The sequence below is a fragment of the Macrosteles quadrilineatus genome, unplaced genomic scaffold, assembly GCF_028750875.1.
Source record: "Macrosteles quadrilineatus isolate MER2022 unplaced genomic scaffold, UCM_ALF_1.0 Scaffold_1__1_contigs__length_201487025, whole genome shotgun sequence".
In the NCBI taxonomy this organism is placed as follows: Eukaryota; Metazoa; Arthropoda; class Insecta; order Hemiptera; family Cicadellidae; genus Macrosteles; species Macrosteles quadrilineatus.
In genome coordinates, this window is record NW_026542594.1 from 116,043,505 (window position 1) to 116,063,005 (window position 19,501).

Consider the following 19,501-nt stretch of genomic DNA (forward strand, 5'->3'; position numbering starts at 1 on the left):
AAAATACTATTAAAATGTTATTTCGATTAGTGAAGAGGGTAAATTATACATGGTTGAAAGTAATAACCGTACCAGATAATTCATATAAACTAAATAATTGTCATGAGGAATTAGTGAAATATTGTTTTTAAGGAGCTCTCAACTCTTTAATATACAAGGGCGTGCGTCGAAACCTGCATGGCGTAATGTTCTTGTCGGGCAATAGCCTACGTCATTTTTGTCATTTACAAATAATTAATTACGTGTTGTACTTCCCCTTCGTACATCTCCACTTCTGCTCTTGTCTCGTCAAGTCACTCTTGTAAAACTTGTAATTTTCAAACAGTAAAAACGTGGGGGCTCACTAAACACTAACAACGTGGGGGCTCACTAAACACTAAACATCACATACGCGACACGTGTTGTCTATCTCGTTTCGCACCCAAACTTGTAATTTTCAAACACTGTTAAATTCGGAGCTTGGAAATTAAAAATGAATTATTAATTAATTAATACAATAAAAAAACTCGAAGGACCGAAAGAGAATTAAATACAAAATACGACTATAACACAAACACGAATTACACGAATCAACAAATTAAATTATTGGAAAGGAGGACACAGAGGGTTTATACAAATGGAGGGTTTTTATGAATAATTAATGAAGGAGAGGCTATTAATGTCTAGTGCTCACCCTTGGTTGAAGGTCGAATAGTGAGTTGGCGTCGGATGTCCATGGAACGAAGAACGAAGATCAGCCGGCCGGCATCACAGAGGAGAATGAAATTTAACACTAGTGCACTTCAAAAAGGGGATAAATAGCCTCGAAGGAAGAGTAGAGGTAATTAGGAAAAGAATATTACATCATATTGAGACGAAGAGGGCAAAAAATCAGTAAAATTACCGAAACAGGACCGACCGTCGCGTCTAAACGTTACATTGCGAACGCCATATTTTTTACTCTTCCGCTTAGTAGCTACCGACACCGGCTACCTCGTCAACAGGTGAAAACAGATTTGCCAACCACGCAAAATGAGAATTTTTTATGCTAACAGCAAACATTGAAAATCGTTGAATTAAAACTAAACAAACACTAACAACGTGGGGGCTCACTAAACACTAAACATCACATACGCGACACGTGTCGTCTATCTCGTTTCGCACCCAAACTTGTAATTTTCAAACACTAACAACGTGGGGCTCACTAAACACTAACAACGTGGGGGCTCACTAAACACTAACAAAGTGGGTGCTCACTAAACACTAAACATCACATACGCGACACGTGTCGTCTATCTTGTTTCGCACCCAATCTTGTAATTTTCAAACACTAACAACGTGGGGGCTCACTAAACACTAACAACGTGGGGGCTCACTAAACACTAACAACGTGGGGGATCACTAAACACTAAACATCACATACGCGACACGTGTCGTCTATCTCGTTTCGCACCCAAACTTGTAATTTTCAAACACTAACAACGTGGGGGCTCACTAAACACTAAACATCACATACGCGATACGTGTCGTCTATCTCGTTTCGCACCCAAACTTGTAATTTTCAAACACTAACAACGTGGGGGCTCACTAAATACTAAACATCACATACGCGACACGTGTCGTCTACCTCGTTTCGCACCCAAACTTGTAATTTTCAAACACTAACAACGTGGGGGCTCACTAAATACTAAACATCACATACGCGACACGTGTCGTCTATCTTGTTTCGCACCCAAACTTGTAATTTTCAAACACTAACAACGTGGGGGCTCACTAAACACTAACAACGTGGGGGCTCACTAAACACTAACAACGTGGGGGCTCACTAAACACTAACAACGTGGGGGCTCACTAAACACTAACAACGTGGGGGATCACTAAACACTAAACATCACATACGCGACACGTGTCGTCTATCTCGTTTCCCACCCAAACTTGTAATTTTCAAACACTAACAACGTGGGGGCTCACTAAATAATAAACATCACATACGCGACACGTGTCGTCTATCTCGTTTCGCACCCAAACTTGTAATATTGCTTCATGCCCCTGTTATTTAGAAAATTTTATAATTCAGTGTTTTTTTACGCTATTACGTAAGTTTCGGCTATTTGTTAACATAAATCTTTCAATTTTGTCACAGTTTGGCAAAAATATCTTTTGCTACAGTTACTTGACAAAGTGGGCTTCCTTGAACTGTTTATAATACTCCAAGTATGCATTTACTTAGTTTGGCCGCAATCATTTTTTTCCGCACTCCAGTAATCCAAGTATATAAAGAAACATAGGAATTGTTTTGTTTGGATATCAAAGGAAGTATTTACTTGTCTTCTGAATAAATGCATTATGAAACTAAAACAAATTTTCTATATGGATATGAAAAAATTATTTTGATATTATGATAGTTAATAGAAGCTAGTTAAGCATTTAAACGTAAATTTCCAAATTAAAACCATTTAAATGCATTATCCTTTTTTAAAGACTTTTTAATACCACTATAAGATTATAATGTATTATCTTATTTTAAAAAACGTTATGAAGGTATCTGCCGATGATGGGTTACAATGATAAAATGACGGCCAACGCATAACTGTAAAAAAACATGAAGATTAACACCTTTAGCTACAGATAATCACCTGCAATGTGGACATCCTTTTGAGTATGTTGTGTCAAAAATCATCATTGAGCCGCCACGCCGACATGAAATACGTGAGCTTAAATATTACAAAAGTTTACTTAATTAAAATTATTTCATCCTTTTTAGAGCGTTTGGAGTTTGTTTTTTTTTTTACAAAAATAAATTATCCAAACTTAAAATACATTTTTCCTACAGTTACCTAACAATGTACATGTTCTCTCACTGATTTGAGAAAGCAAAGTGGCCAATTCGCTCATCAGTGAGACAAAGTTAACATTGTCTCACTCTAATTACTTTGTCTCACTCCAGATTTGCAACGTGAAGGCACGAAATAGTGAGCACGTAACATGCAGGCAACGTCGTATGCGCGCGAAATACGTTGGCAGCACTGGCTGTAAATCAGCTGGTCAGCTGTTGTACTGTTGTATTTGTCACTTCACATTAAATGTTATATTAAAAGTTCACTTCTGTGTAAAAATAGGTTATGTTTCTTCACCAATTTATTTGTTTTATGGTAACTGTAGGAAAAGTATAATGTGCAACTCGAGTTTAAAGTACAATTGCCTCACTAGTTGCACAAATAACTATTTATTTCCAAAGCGTAAATCTGCTATCGTTCTTTACGCTGACAAATTACAAATTCTAGTTTTAGTATTGCTTTCACTTTGTGTTTTTTTTTTTTTAAGCATAGAACCCTTGAATATAAATTATATATGTTTAGCAAATGCTTAGCCTACTAGCAAAGCTTTATATCACCATAAAATTGTAAGGAGAGAATTTTTTATTTGGTTGGAAATTAAGTGTAGTATATTGCGCAACAATTGCCAACGTTCAGAGAGTTTTATAAACAATATTTTTGCAAAGAACTTTAAAATCAGTTAGAGCTGATACCACTGTCTCATTGGTTACTAGTTTGGTTACGTGATTTAGTTTTTAAACCGTAATATATAGGTTGATACAGGTACTTGATTTAGATTTCCTACTATCTCAATCCATGAATTTTATTCAAAACGTCTTACTACGTTTAGTTTTCTGTTGGAGGTGGGGGGGTTTGCATTAAACATACATCAGAAAAATATGGGTAGGCCAAACATGTACAGAAGAGCGTCCTCTACCTCCGTGCATTACCTTCTTCCACCGAAGAATTGCCGAGGATCACAAACGTGTAGGAACTCCTCACAAAGCAGGATGTGGTATTTTATGTTTTCGGACCCATCCTATCCCAAAGATAATATGTACGGAGGTATATTTCTTGCTTTTAAAAACCTCATCTATATCCATCAATTAATTAATGTGGTAAATTAAAAAATAACAACTGTCCACCCTTGACAATTGTTATTTTGTCATTTACTATCTTAATATACCGGGTGTCCGAAAAAGAACTGAAACATTTTAAATGCAAATACTGATACCAAATAAGAGACTATGTTATATGTTTTACTAGCTGTACCCACAGGCATTGCCCCGTTTAACTTCACAGGTGAGCTTGTTCGCATGGCTCAATCACGTCCTGGTTGAAGTTCGTTCGCTACGCTCACTCACCTTTAGGTTGGAGAACGTTCGCTGCGCTCACTTGCCTTCAGGTTAGCTCGTTCGCTACACTAACTCGCCTCCAGGTTGAAGTTCGTTCGCTACGCTCACTCACCTTTTGGTTACAAATTAGCTGTTGTCATAAATTAAAAAAATAATAGTACTGCATCCTGTTGGTAATCCTTGTAACTTTAATGCTATTGAACATCATAGAACAGGTCCAACTTGTTTAATTGAAACAGCTGTTAAGATTCATTAATTCCATTTAAATATGAGTACTCATAAGGTTAACATGGGAAACTCCAGAGCCACTGGGGCAGAGCCCGAGAGTCCGATCAGGATAAAAACAACTTAGTTTTCCTATTTAATTCCTAAAGAATCAGTGTACCAAATTTCAGCCTCCTAGGTAAATGGGAAGTAAGAGAATTAGTGATGAGTGAGTGAGTGAGTCAGTCAGTGAGGGCTTTGCCTTTTATATATATAGATATCTATAATATTAAACCGTGGCAGGGCTTTTTGATTTCACGATTCTGAATCAACCCCTTGACGGATTTTCATGATTTTTGTGTTGAAAGAAAGATAATTTTGAGAACTAGGGAATGTCGAAGCCAGAATTTTAGTTTAGGGTTTCGGTTTTTTTTATTAAGTTTTAATTTTTTTTATATGTTTTATATCTATAATATTAAACCGTGGCAGGGCTTTTTGATTTCACGATTCTGAATCAACCCCTTGACGGATTTTCATGATTTTTGTGTTGAAAGAAAGATAATTTTGAGAACTAGGGAATGTCGAAGCCAGAATTTTAGTTTAGGGTTTCGGTTTTTTTTTATTAAGTTTTAATTTTTTTTTGTCTAGCAGCCGACGCTAACATTCTAGATTATTTTTTGGTATAAAACCATTTGCTTAACGTAACAGCTGTAAACATGCAGCGTTTTTGACACAAATTCAGCATTTAGATAAAATGAAATAGCATACGTAGAATTGACTTATTTATACTATGTGTAATGCTATAATCATTGATAGTCCATTTATTCGGTAAGAGGATAATAGTTTATTTAAATATGCATAATAAAATACTAAATGTTCTAATTATTTTGTTGTTTAACAGTCTATAAAATATTTAGTTTGTTTTAGTGCATTATAATTTGTTATAACTAACAGCTGGTCGAATAAAAAAATCTATAGAACTATGAGGTTAGTTTATTTACACTCTGATTTTGTCATTGATTATAGAAAATAAGTAATATTCTATAACTATTGCTGTGTGCGAATCGAAGCTCATGAATCTTCAAAAGAAAGCTTATGAAAATTATTTTACTACTCGACTTTTTGAGGAAAGGTTGAGAAAATAACAATTAAATCATGTTTTAATTACTCTTGGCAGCTTTTTCTTTACTATAAATTTTGAACTGCTTAAACTATGCTTGAATTAGTAATAGACACGCTATATACAGTTTTAATGGACTACTCTATTCCCGTACGTAGGACAGGCGAACAGCTCGTATATGTATTTAAAGCTTAAATTCTCAAGTGTTGTTAGAAACTTAGTATAACTATATGAGAACCATTAGTAGTCCAGCATAAATCTAAGTGAAATTTGACCTCTTCCCAGGTTTTGGTTAGTGCTTTAGAGTATGTAAACGGTGTCATTAATGTGAGATGTTAGAGGAGTATTTTTTCCAATAGTTGGGTGACATTGGGATGGGTAATGGCCCTGTCTATTTTCAACAGGATGGAGTGCCACCACACTACAGTTTGAGTGTGCGAGAAGCGCTGCATACTCGTTTCGACGATCGGTGGATTGACAGGGAAGGGCCCATCCAATGGCCTCATAGGTGTCCAGATATGACTTCTCTGGAATTTTTCTTTTGAAGGGCAGTAAAGAATTATGTGGTGCATATTTGGGATCTGAGTCACCTCAAGGCCCCACCCGACAGAGAATAGTCGCATGTGTTGGTGTAACATCCCCTGAAGTACTGACCAAAACCGGGGAAGAGGTCAAAAATTTCGCTTAGATTTATGCCAGGCCACTAATGGTGCTCATATCGAGATATACTAAGTTTATAATAAAACTTGAGAATTGTAGATTATTAAATTGCGAGATGTAAAATTAAAGATAATACTATTTTGCATAGTAAATTTTTGCCCGTTTTTAACGAATTTCCCTATAAGGAAGTAGCTATTACCGTATGTGGCACGGTAAGACATAGGCCTGGGACCGATTTACTTTTTTCATTTTGATATCCCCAGAGGCCAAAAACACCATTTGTTCAAATTTTTATATATGTACGTCCGTGTTATATACGTCCGTGAACGCGATAACTTGAGTAATTTTTGTCCGATTTTGATGAAATTTTGTTTAAAGGTGTAAGGCGGGATAAACTTGAAATAGTTCGCGAACCAGCATGATCGGACCATGGGGAAGAGGTTTTACAGGGGGTTTTATGGGGTAAAAATTGGGTTTTATAATTTTTGAGAAATTAGACTTTTTTTAAAAGCTTAAAAAACATATAATTTAATATATTAGAGTGTTTTGTACAATTAATGATAACGGAGGAAATTCAAAAAATTTTATGTTTAAGTACTTTCCATTTATTCTTATGGAGAATATTTTTAAATGTTGCAGTGTGCTTGTTTATTGATATATTTTGATAAAACTTGGTACATTTATTTATTTTTTATACTAAAGCTATTAATATTTTACAAAAGAACACACTTTACTAGTTTCCTTATATCAGCAAACCTAGGTATTCATTAAACCTAAAGTTATTTAAATATATTTAATTGAAAATTAATTCAGACAAGTGGAAATTCGCTTCGTCGGCAGGTTCGCTGCTTGGGGGGGGATTTAATAACACCAAGTTGTAATAATTTTAGCAGCATTGAAAATTTATTTAAATAGTGCTTTGTGATGGTGCATTGTTTTGTATGATTTGGATCACAATGCAGTTTTCCGTTTATAAGCTAACGATAATGCACCCCTAATTTGAGCTGCACTTTCGTTGGTTTTGACACATGATGTAGATTAATGTTATTTCTTAGAGTAAAAATTAGACCTAGTTGATCAAATTAATTTACTTTGATCTCATGCTATCTCATGTTTCACGAAGTTTTAGTTTATTCCAAAAGTCGTTCTACTATTATTTTATCTGTTGTTCAGGGTTTAACATTTAAGGTAATACATTTTTAGAAAATTTGCGTATTTACTTGCAATTTCTGTTCACTCTTAATCGAACTTGACATTACTAATAGATGCATAAATTTATGCGGAGTTACTTTTTTTTAATTCAATATTAATGTGATGCATGTATCTTCAAAATAACACTGACAGTTTTTTTCTTTCTAAAATGATGTTTGTCTACAAACCTCCCTGTGTTCAAGGTTCTACCCTAATTTATAACAAGCGTAGGCCATAAAACTGTTACGGAGTTATCTCAGGCAGGCAACGTCGCCCCCGAGACTTGGCCGTAAAAGTTATCAGAACCGCGCAGCCCCGAGCCCCCTACACCGCACACTGCTCACTCAATCAGTTCATAAATCTCGGGCCTCCTGGAAACAGGCTAATAATGCACTCTCCTCAACTTCACAATCTAATTTGCCCTGAAATTTTTAATATTTACGCGACGCGACGATTACGAAATCGACATTCAGCTGATAACAATCGAAACACAACCGAATGATACGATAGTCTGTTGTGTACCCAGCTCTATCCCAGAAGACAACTCCAATCCAATGCCGCTTCGCTGCTTGTGCGAGTACGATGCGATGCAATGCGATTAGAGATGCGACTTACAACATGTTCAAAATTCTTTGACACACAACCGAATGATACAATAGTCTGTTGTGAACCCAGCACTATTTCATATTCCACCACACCTTAACCGCTTCTAGCTAAAATAATCCCACATTACATTTGGATCACGTAAAGGAATTGTTTACTTGCAGTATCCAAACTGAATGGTACATTTGGTTCACTTAAAGAAATTGTTTACTTGCAGTATCCAAACTCAATGGCACATTTGGTTAACGTAAATGAATTGTTTACTTACAGTAGTCTATTCAAACTCAATGGTACATTTGGTTAACGTAAATGAATTGTTTACTTACAGTATCTAAACTCAATTGTTCATTTGGTTCACTTAAAGGAATTGTTTACTTGCAGTATCCAAACTTAATGGGACATTTGGTTAACTTAAATGAATTGTTTACTTACAGTATATAAACTCAATTAAGTACATTTGGTTCGCGTAAATGAACTGTCTACTTACAGTATCCTAAATCAATGGTACACCTGCTTCACATGAATGGGAAATCTACTTGCAGTATCCAAACTCAATGGCACATTTGGTTAACTTAAATGAATTGTTTACTTACAGTATTCATACTCAATGGTAAATTTGGTTTGCTTAAATAAATTGTGTACTTGCAGGATCCAAAGCAATAGTTCATTTGATTCACATGATCGGAGTGCCTATTTGCAGTATCCAAAGTCAATGGTACGTCTAGTTCACATAAATGCAAAGTCTACTTGCAGTATCCAAACTCAATTGTATTGTAGGCCTATATTCGGTTCAAATTAATGGAATGGCTATTTGGATTATTTAAAGTCAAAGGTGCATCAGCCTTATTCCGGCGACCATAATTATAACTTATTCATTTTGTAGTAAATTATGCTCAATGATATCAATCAGATTGCTCTTCCCCTTTCCTCTATGCGGTATTTGAAATGTGCTATTTAGATGATTCGTTGACTAACATATGTTGCGAATCTTGTTAAATTTGTCTCTGTTATCTCGCAAATAATGTCATGGCAACCAATTAACCCACAAGGCCCATGGTAATTTCCAAAAGTTTCAATTCACGTAGGGAAAAGCCCTGTGTGGTGCGATTTTTCGGGATTCGAACCTGGCACCTCAGATTATCAGCCCGGCACGCTATCCATCCACTAGACCACCGAGGCCGATGTCGACCCATCGTATCGTTTCGGTAATGGTGTTCCCTCAGCCAATCAGAAGCCTCCCAATGACACTTGGCAAAACTAATCCTGAAATAAAAATACAGCTTCCCATGGTTGTTACTATGGTTGGGATAAATGTCGTGCAGATCGCTTCAGCCGTTCAGGAGGATTATCCTATACTCTAATATGAGCAATGTTTGCTTGTATGTATGTATGCTTGCTTGCTTGCAGAAAGATCTCGAAAACGGCTTCAACGATTTTCCTCAAATGTTGTAAATAGTTTCTGGCCTAAAAACGAGTTTACTGCAGTTAGACAGTGGTGTACAGAAGGGCCCGCAATGCGGGGGGCCCTGGAGCCGAGGGGGCCCCCGAACTGTTGAGCGAGAAATGGCGAGCGGAAACCGGCGAGCAGAGAGGCCCACGGGACAAGTGGAGCCGAAAAACTGGAGTTCATTCATCTTGAAATTGATTATTAATCATTTAATAATTAATTGTATTAAATACAGTAAGTCATTGTTTAATTTTGTTAGGGCTATTCAGTGATAATGATCTAAGGTAACAAATTTAACATTTAAGGTTAAGAAAATTTTTAAGCAGTTCGATCATCTAGCAGAGTACAAACACCTATTGGATCCTGGCCATTATTTTAAAACTGTTGTATATCATGGCACTTTAGATACCGTAATAAATCAAATCACTTAAATATTTTAGGGGATAGACAATGTAATTAGTATCTGTTCTCATCCCGGAGATTTTATTGTGTCTACAGACGAACAGTTAAATGTTAAATCAACAGAACTAGCATCTCAATATAACGAGCATTTCACTTTAGATTTTCCTCACTAAATGCTCACTTTTCGAAGGACTTTGAAAGCAGAATTGTTAACAAATAAATCAGTAAACGGAATTTGTGAACTTTTATTAATTGAATACTAATCTGTTGCTTGCAGCGTCCAATATGGCACAGCATACAATTTGTTTTTAACATGGCCCGTAGCTGTTGCCTCAGCTGAAAGGTCGTTTTCGAGGTTAAAGTTGATTAAAACGCTATATAGGCTTATTCGAAGTGCCATGTCTCAAGAAAGGCTTAGTGGGCTAAGTATAGAGAGTGAAGCAGCAAGAGTGATTGATTTTAAAGAGGTTATAAAAATATTTGCTAATTAATTGCTATCGCTTCACAAAATTCAGTAAGAATGAGCAAATTCAAGCATATTCAAGTGAAGAACATTTTGAATGGTCGTGGTTAAAAAAAATATCGTCTCACCTTGTTTTAATCGTGAGTAATTTTGGTATCAAAACATCAATCAAGTTATTTGTAAATTGTAAGTTAAGGTAATGAAGTCAAAGAAGTTATTAATTATTATAGTGCACATTATTTAAAATTTTCTATTAGCATTAGCAAATAACTATTTTACATTTTAGTTTTGCACTACAATATTAATTGTCTTTGGTTAAATACAATACTTGGCTACTCTACTGACTTTGTGTGTTAGCCTATTTCTTATTTTACCTCAGAATTCATCAATGTTAAAGACTTATTTGTTATGTAAGTCAACGCTTGAAATCCATACAAAGATAAAATAACAATTTCATATGATAGCCTGTGATAAAAGTACGTATTTTTTAAAAATCAACCAACCATTAGTGTACGAGTTAATAATAACCATTGATAAAAACTAACTGAATAAATAATTTATAAAATGTTATATAAATGAAATATTAAACTTCCTTTATTTAAAACATTCTGAAAGGATAATTATTGCTATTTTTTAGGCCTACAACCACTAATATTGATATAATGATGATGTAACATTATCATCATACCATGGCTGAAATACTTAACACGGCCTTTTATTAAACATTAGCATAGACTAACCAGGGAGTATGTTTTATCTATGACATTAGGCCTACCCATAATTTATTTACTACTCAATTTATGATAAAACAACTGTTAGATCATTGTATCAGTGGTCCAAAAAACCGCAATGGTGAGGGGAAGGGTGTTTGATTGTGTTGTATTAGGTGGGTTAAAAATAACTCATGAGAGGGGGCCCGAAAAAAAGTTTGCAAGGGGGCCCGAAAAAATCTGTTACGCCACTGCAGTTAGAACTGCCAACAAAAATCTAATTAGGTAGAAAAATGAAACTGAAAGTCACATTTTTAACATTAGTCTTATGGGTTGCTGAGTAACCATGTTTTGGTCGAATTAAAAAACAAGGAAAATGTAAACAAACAAAAGACTTCTAAGTCGTCACATGTGTTCATAAGTAATAAGCCATCTACCCACAGTATAATAGCAAATTACAAAATACAGTACAAAAGGAAAAACATTACTTGCTACTATTGAGCAAAGATTATACTGAAGATTATTCGATACATTGTAGTAAAGGCTAGCAATGCGGAGTGTGGAATCTGTTTATGACGATTGGAGTATCTGCGATCCTAAAATGATATGGTAAGGGAGAAAAACAGGTCCGCGACGTAGGGAAGTGGTTAAGGAAGTAGTCAATGCGAGCTATCCGGAGTGTGGGAACTGTTTATGACGATTACATTAAAGTATCTGCAATCATAAAATACTATGGGAAGGGAGGGAAACAGGCCTGCTACGTAGGAAGTGGTGAAGAAAGTAGTAAAGGCGAGCAGTGTGGAGTTTGGGAATAGATTAATGTATCTGCAACTTACTTAAGACTGTTTTCAGAGTAAACTTATGATTTCCCCCGAGCAAAGCTCGGTCCCCAGGTTCTTTGTCAAACAAAAGCAGGAGTGTAATATAAGAGCTTCTCTCGCTCACTCAACAAATCTACTAATTTATCTATGATTAAACATACTCCTTTTGGTTAGTCTATGTGTAGGCCATTATACGAATAGAGATAGATTTTTGGATCGGATAGAGAGATTTCAGATTTTCAAACAGAATCAATCAAGTCTATATTCTCAGTGCAGTATCCAAAGAAAATTATGCAATTGTCCTTTCACTTTTACGTGGCTAAATTTATTGCAGGGTGTTGGCTTGTATTATGTCATATGTGTTGCTTACTTATTATTTAACAGCTTTCTTTCCTCTATGTCATAGGGATCTGTCATACCGACCAATCAGATCGTCTGTTTTAGAGTTTTGGGTGGTTTTGGTTCGGGTTCCCGGTTCGGTCCCGCCACAGCCGCGAGTAGCTCTGGTTGGCTGGTGGCTCTGTTGTCTTGGTCTTGCCTGAAGTTGTAGCAGACGCCCTTTTATATTTATATTTATTTGGGCTGTCTGTGCATCATATTTCAGTATTATTTTTGTTCACTGTTGTGTGTTTATATTAAACGAGTGTAATACCTCCCTTCGTGTCTTCTACTAGTAATAATATTCAAAAGGTATGGTGATTACGATTCTGTGGATTTCTTAAAATAATATTCAGCCTTTGCCGGGTGTTATTACTTAGGCTTTCGCCTGAACTATCAGTCTCAACTAATCGCTATAGGCCTATTAAATGGCATTTTGGCGTAAAAACAACAATCACAAATATGTTTACTTTTACATATAGATTAATTGAAAATATTCTAAATTATGGCGGAAGTAGAAGAGACAGAATGGTACCATACTCAAACATTGCAACTATATGTGAGGTTATGGTGGGCCTACTGGTGTATTATCATTTAAGTTAACAAATTCTGTAACCATCTAAACGCCATGCACTAATGAAATTGCTGTTAAAACCCTGTCAAATAAATGTAGGCCTATTTAGAGTTAGTTTACTACATAATTCATATCATTTGTTCCAAATTATACTTAGGTACATAAACCCCTAAGTTATCCTAAAGCTGTGTTTACAGGAGGCCAGTTGGCAGTGCACGTTAAGCCGCGTTTACACCGGAGTTTCAAACAAAAAGTTGCAAACTTTTATTGCAAACAACAGTTGCAAACAGTAGTTGCAAATAAATGTTTGCAATTTTTATTTCATAATTTGTTTCTATGTTTCATTAAAATGTTTGAAATAATTTCGACCTTGATTATGACTCGCCACTTTCTGGTTCCTCGGATCAGTTTCTTCCGAGGATGTCTAGTGTCGAGGATGTTATTGTAGCCGCGGCGGCGTGTGTCGTGTTGTCAAAGCAACGTAGGCCGAGACGATGCCGGGTGAACATCGGTGATTGTATAAATCATCAAATTAAAATTATTATTCATTTTTAAAGATTACAAGGAGTTAATTAGCCTATAACCCTTTTAATTCACATGCGACGTTATTGTTATTTTTAAATTAGACGACCTTGTCATTTGAGGTTAGTGTTAATTTTTTTTTTTTTTTTTTTTAACCTTGCATTTGCCCGTCCACATAGACTACAGATCTGTGCGTGGAACGTATCCAGCAAAGCAAGGGGTGAGCCGGTCCAGTACAAAGGTGAACCGTACTGATAAAAGTTAGTGGCAGTGAACAGGATCCGAACCCACGACACTTCTGCCTTAGGCCCGAAGTCCGCGACGCTACCGACTGAGCCACCGACTCACCAGTCGGTGTTGTCTGTAATTCATTGACAGACAAACATCATTTTTCCGATTAATTTTCTGAGTCGAGACACATCCAAACTCACTCACTGGTGCGAGTGATCACGTGAGTGAGAGTGGAGGTGGTAGCGTAGGGGATGGTGGAGAAATGTTTCGGTTTCGTGTTTCAACGGCTCATATTGACCGAAACTAGTGTTGCAAACAAAGAGTTTGCAACTCCCTTTGATCTTTACCGACTTCAAGTGGAAACAAAAATTTCTGTTGCAAACACTGAAAAACTGTTTGCAACAGCAAAATGTTTCGTCTAAAAATGTGCGTTTTTAGAGATGTTTGCAATTTCTGTTTGCAACTCGTGTTTCAAACTCCGGTGTAAACGCGGCTTTACTTGCCTCAGCCAGGCAACTTGAAATAAAATAGAAGCAAGTAACCTGCCGCATAACCTGCCTTCTTTAGGTACTAGCCTCCTGTAAACACGGCTTAAAGGATCATCTTACGCGGTGTAAGCCTATTATGAGATTACCATATTTTCAGTAATGCTAACTCATCAAGAGTTTGTTAAGGTGAAGATTAACGAATAATATGTGTTGGATGAAAGAGATGACATCTTTGTTACTGACTAATACCAGCTGGTGTTTTAGCCAGGATAATTATTGATAAAAGCCCAATCAAGGATCAAGGATGGTTGGGTCCAGCTTCAGTCCTTTATAAAGAAAACCATGTTTTACTCTAGTAAAAATAACTTATGTAAGAACTATTTAAGTCAGTTAAAAATACAAAAGACCATAAGATTCAAATTGAGATCGATATTACTTCCAAAATTTAACAGCAATCTTTTAGTTCACTGTATGTGGATAATTGTTTCGCCTCTATGTCCTTGAGGCATTAAGTTATCAGCAGGTACAGTCCCAGGTTAAAGCGAACGTACAAAATTCTTGTCACAATGTTTTCTTTGTTCAGTATGTGTCAACCTGGGTCTGTACACCACCTGCTGATGATGCCTCAGGGACTTAGAGGCAAAACGATCATCCATATACAATTGTCCAGTGTAGGCCTACAAAAAGGATTGCTGTTAAGTTTATAGACATTGAGTTCTTACGAAACAACATTAGCCTAAATGAATTATGTGAAGAAAAAGTGTGTTTTCCCCTGGTAAACCCTGATATCGCTGACATGTTTTGCAGTCTATTGTGCTACCAATTGATAAATGAACTCATCAACACATTATTTTTAACTTAATGTTTTTAACTAATGTCTTTTAAACAAATTAATTTATAAGGCCTAATCATTTTATGATCTTAACTTAGTACTTTTCTTCTTTTCAGGTTCAAACTGTCGGAGTGTACAATGGAGTGTATTAGAGCCCATGAAAGGCCATCAGTTACATTTACAGACATATTAAAAGAAAGACATGAAGAAAGTGATTTTATGTGGGTCTCCCGAGAATTTAATTGGACTAAAGCTTATAGTCTCAATAAAAATATGAAAAACCCTTCATATCTACAAAAAGAAGTATTGAAAAGTCAAAGAATATTAAGGTTAATAAATGAGGTATGTTGTTTTGGCTCTTTTGTTGCATTAATAAACATTACAACTTTCAACCTCAGCCATCTTGTAACTAGTTTCAGTACAAAATTGTATCCATAGGCCTAATGGAGAAACCATTGGAATGAATAAATAAATTAATTAATCAATCAAGTAAATTCCCTTGTTGGGAAATAAGTATTTGCTCCAACATTTTTTTACAAAATTGTTTACCTGATCTTGTTAATCTATTCATATTAAAAAAATTATTAAAGAAATTACAACCGCTTGGCCTAGCCAAGATTAAAAAACTTGTCGGCGAAGTCCAGTTGAGGCATAAGGATATAACAACATTTTTATTTTTTTTTTCTTCTCTTTTTTAGATCAAAGATAGGGCCTACCTAAATTGATAAGGCTATACTATTTATAAGGCGGTTTGTGGCAGGCACTTTAACTTGAAATGAAGTAAATTTGGCAGCATAAGGTACTAAAAATCAAAATTTTAGTGTAAGTTAATGACATCTAATTAAAATTTAATTGTTAACAATCAATGATCATTATGTACACTGCTTAAGTCTTATAAGTTCTATTCTCTTAGAATTTCTGCTGAATTTTACCATCGCTGTACGGTACCTACCTGTAAAACTAAGAGGCGGTTCACGAGTCACGGTTTATCTTAAGTCTGAGCGCAATAGGCCTACCTAGTTATAGCCTAACCAGTTTGCGCAGCGGCTTATAAATCGGGTTCACAAGTACGAGGTTATCCGCACTTGGGCGCAGACAGATAAACTTCACCCAATTATGACAAAAATAGTAAACTGAGCTGAGGTCCTATTGAAAAGAGCGCGAACTATTAACACTAACTAGGGTGTCTACTGCCATCTGATTTTGAAATTGGTTCCACTCCTCTACACAGTAAGTACTGTAATGAAATATTCTCATATCTATATATTTAATACGCTAGGCATATTTTTGTCATAACTGTTTCGGAGCGGTGGTGCTACCGATCACCATGTTCAAGGTGTCGTTAGAAAGGTCTTAGCATGTAGTTTTGCCATTAAACAAAAAAACTTTGGAATTCCATCAGGGAAAACTTGCCCATGAAGGGGAGAGGAAAGGTTGAGCGAATCTCAATGATCCCTATCGCTCAGGACGGTATGGGGAAGGGAGTCGTGCAGTTAGGCTTTTAGACACATAATGTATCTGGACGAGGATTGAAAGTGGCAGAAGCCTAAAAAGAAAGAAGGTTTTCACGGGGAATTGGCCTGGCAAATAGCCTAAGTCTAAGCCAGGGGTGGTGGTGTGAACGAGGAGTTTGCTACAAACATTTACTGACTTGGTTGAAATTGAAATGACATATTTACTATTTGAATTTGGGTTGGCGTAAATATTACTTAGCAATTGCTCGAATTCGAGCAACAGGTACACTAGTCACTTATTACTAACAATCAATATTTATTTGTTTCTCAATAAAAATAATAATCTATGGCATCTACATTACAATCACATTAAAACAAAAACATTTACGTTTTATTTTATTATTTTTTGGTATGATGGCATCCCGACTCCTATAATAGCTAGTTGTTCCTCCAACTTTATTTTTTAAACAAATTTAAATTTGTTAGCCCCCAACCCGCAACGTCATCCTATTGTTTTGGGGCTCGTCGACGGCGAGCAGGTAGGTAGGTAGAACACGTGGCTGTTGCCAACCTTCAAACAAAAATTCCCCGTATAGTAAATCCCTGCTGTTGAGCGACGACCAGCGTTGTCACGGCTAAGCCTGATGTCGGCTAGCGCTCTATGACCCATTTTTTTGCCGTCGGTTAAAATTGGCCAAGATCAATAGATTTGTAAAGCATCAATTAATATTAGGTCTACTAAAGGTATTTAAAATTTTTTAATTTTTATTGACTCTTGTGTTTGACTATTATTTATTACACTAAAAGTGTTTGATTTAACCTTGTTTTGGGTTTATTTTTTACTTTTCTATTGTCAATCCTTAAGAAAAGAGGATATATATAAGTGAAGTTTATTTTGTAATAATGCTCGCACAACTTCAGAATAATGATTATATAATTCCAAATGAATAGCTCTTAAATTTTAAAAGTTTAAGAGATTGCCCGTTTTAACCGACCTTTTGAGTTATTCTAGGTCCGTTCCCGTAAGGGTCGGTTAAGCCTACTGTAGGCTAACTAGTTAAAGCCAGTCAGCCATCTGACTTCACTAATATTATCTATTTTTGTTATTGTATTTTAATGTTGTTAAGCATTCTGTAACATCCAGTTTGTTTTTAATCAATTCCTATTCAATAGGCTAATGATAAGATCTTTAGCAGTGAGGTGTCAGTACAGAATTAAACCTTCTCAGTGCTTAACTGGCTAATAGTCTCTACTCTGCTACCAAGTTAGTGATTATACAAAAATCTATTATTTTACAGGAAGCTAAAGAGAGAAATGTTCAAGAAAAGGTTATTTACCAAGAGGTAGAGAGCATCTTGGAAGAAATCAGCTGTTCCAAGCAGTTGCCTATCGTACGATGGCTAGGCTATATACTTCTAAAAATAATGAAGAGGACAATGTCAGCTTTATATGTCAATGAGGAGCGACTGTTAAAGGTTGGTATTTAAGGAAATGAAGCTTTGGTTACCATTCTGTTAGAATCTTGTAGTTTTATAGATACAGGTTTTAAATAACTTAAGTTGTGGGTATGTTATTTTAGGTTTTCCCTTTGCATGATCAAAAACTAGTCCTAGGTAAATGGTACTCAATTTATTTCAAATTTGTAATTCTTAGCATGCAAATTATTTTAATCATAAGATTATTTCTGTTTATGCTATTGTTAAGGTCTCTGTTAAATAATAACTTATAGGCCTAAGTCTTTATTTCTTTACAAGTAATGCAATAAATTAACATATTTATTAGTAGGATCTCAAATAAAAAATATTTCAAAATTAATGGTACCTACATAAAGACTTAATAGCTTTATTCTAATTAATAAAAACTATATGTTTCTTAAACTTGCAAAGAAATATTCACGACCAAAGAATAGTGATATAAAGATAATTTATTTAATAAATTAAACATCCTTCTTGCTCTATCACAAGCAAGCTGCTAAACACAAAGGATAAAAAACAAAAATTTAGGCTAAACAAAAAAAATTTCTTACTAATAAAATGACACAATAATTTTTATCTTAATCAATTGGAGTATAAATGATTTTGTAGAATTGATATTGAAGTTTTTAATGCCACAATGGACATTTTCTTTAGAGTATTTCTGTCCAATTTAAATCTTTTCCATAATGTATAAAAAAACTTGTAATGGTCCCTCTTGATCCAATAAAGAAACCAAATACTTTAATATTTTTTAAGTTAATTTTTCTTAAAAAAATGGAATTGTCAGCTCATATATAATTTTTTTGCATCGATTTCCAATGGTTGTTCTTGACTTAATTTGAATCTTGTGGTTGGGTCAATAATAAATCTATTACTTCTTTCCTTATTAAATGTTAAAATGTTTGTTCTTCTTTGAGATCGACCTTCTGCTACGCATGGTACTTCTTCGTAAACAGTGAACTTAAGTTCACAAAATGAGTCTGCTAACATTTTCCTGATAAGGTGATGCCTACTATTTCTCAAAAGTTCTCGAAACGGATAGAGCCCAAGAAGGATATTTGGCAAAGACTCAATAGTGTAATTCTCAGGGCTGGAGTAACGCCTGCACTGGTTAGCAATCTTGGATCTGCCCGGGTTTGACCTCACTGGTGCCACATCACCTATCATTTTCAATCCTTCTATATATTCAGACGTAGTTATTCCTTCCATTCGGTGTAAAGCACAATTGGGGGCAGAGTATTCCTAAAAAAGAATAACACCTCGTCTTTTATATGGAAGGGAGCCCCAATTATCATATTCCCTTTTTTGTAGTTCTTGCCTTATTTTTCTTGAAGATCTATATTTTAAAGGATCAATATCATCAATCTGCAAACTTTTAAAACATATTTGCAGGTAAGGATACAAGTTAAACTGACCAATAAACATATGCATTTCAAGGCTCCATCCTAGTTAGTTGGGTTGACCAAAGTCATGCTTATGACATTATGACAGCAAAAACCAACCAACACATAAGAAGGCATAAGCGTTTTCTAACTGGGCAATTGACATGATCAGAGCTTCTCATTGCTCGAGCGTCCTCAGATCAACATATGTTTGTCTTTGGTCACGCAAGTGACAGGATAGAGGGGTGACTAGTGCCTTGTCAGTTCTGCCTTATATTTCATAGGTACAGTGAATAGCACTCTTTTGTGATGCCGAAAATAAACAACTTCTAATCTGTGAAACTCTCCTATTTATAAGTGGTAAAACTCATCAAACTTGTAACTCTCTTCAAAT

General features: G+C 35.4%; 1 protein-coding gene across 1 annotated transcript in view; it reads left to right on the forward strand.

Moving 5' to 3' along the window:
- The first annotated feature begins 12,310 nt into the window (after nucleotides 1-12,310).
- The window catches only part of LOC129000038 (dihydroxyacetone phosphate acyltransferase), a 37,261-nt gene continuing 30,070 nt past the window's right edge, over nucleotides 12,311-19,501 (forward strand). Inside the window, exons 1-3 of the mRNA XM_054426892.1 lie at nucleotides 12,311-12,461; nucleotides 14,913-15,138; nucleotides 17,549-17,725. Of these exons, the coding sequence (XP_054282867.1) occupies nucleotides 14,935-15,138; nucleotides 17,549-17,725 (381 nt within the window). The 5' untranslated portion in view covers nucleotides 12,311-12,461; nucleotides 14,913-14,934. The remainder of the gene's footprint in view (nucleotides 12,462-14,912; nucleotides 15,139-17,548; nucleotides 17,726-19,501) is intronic.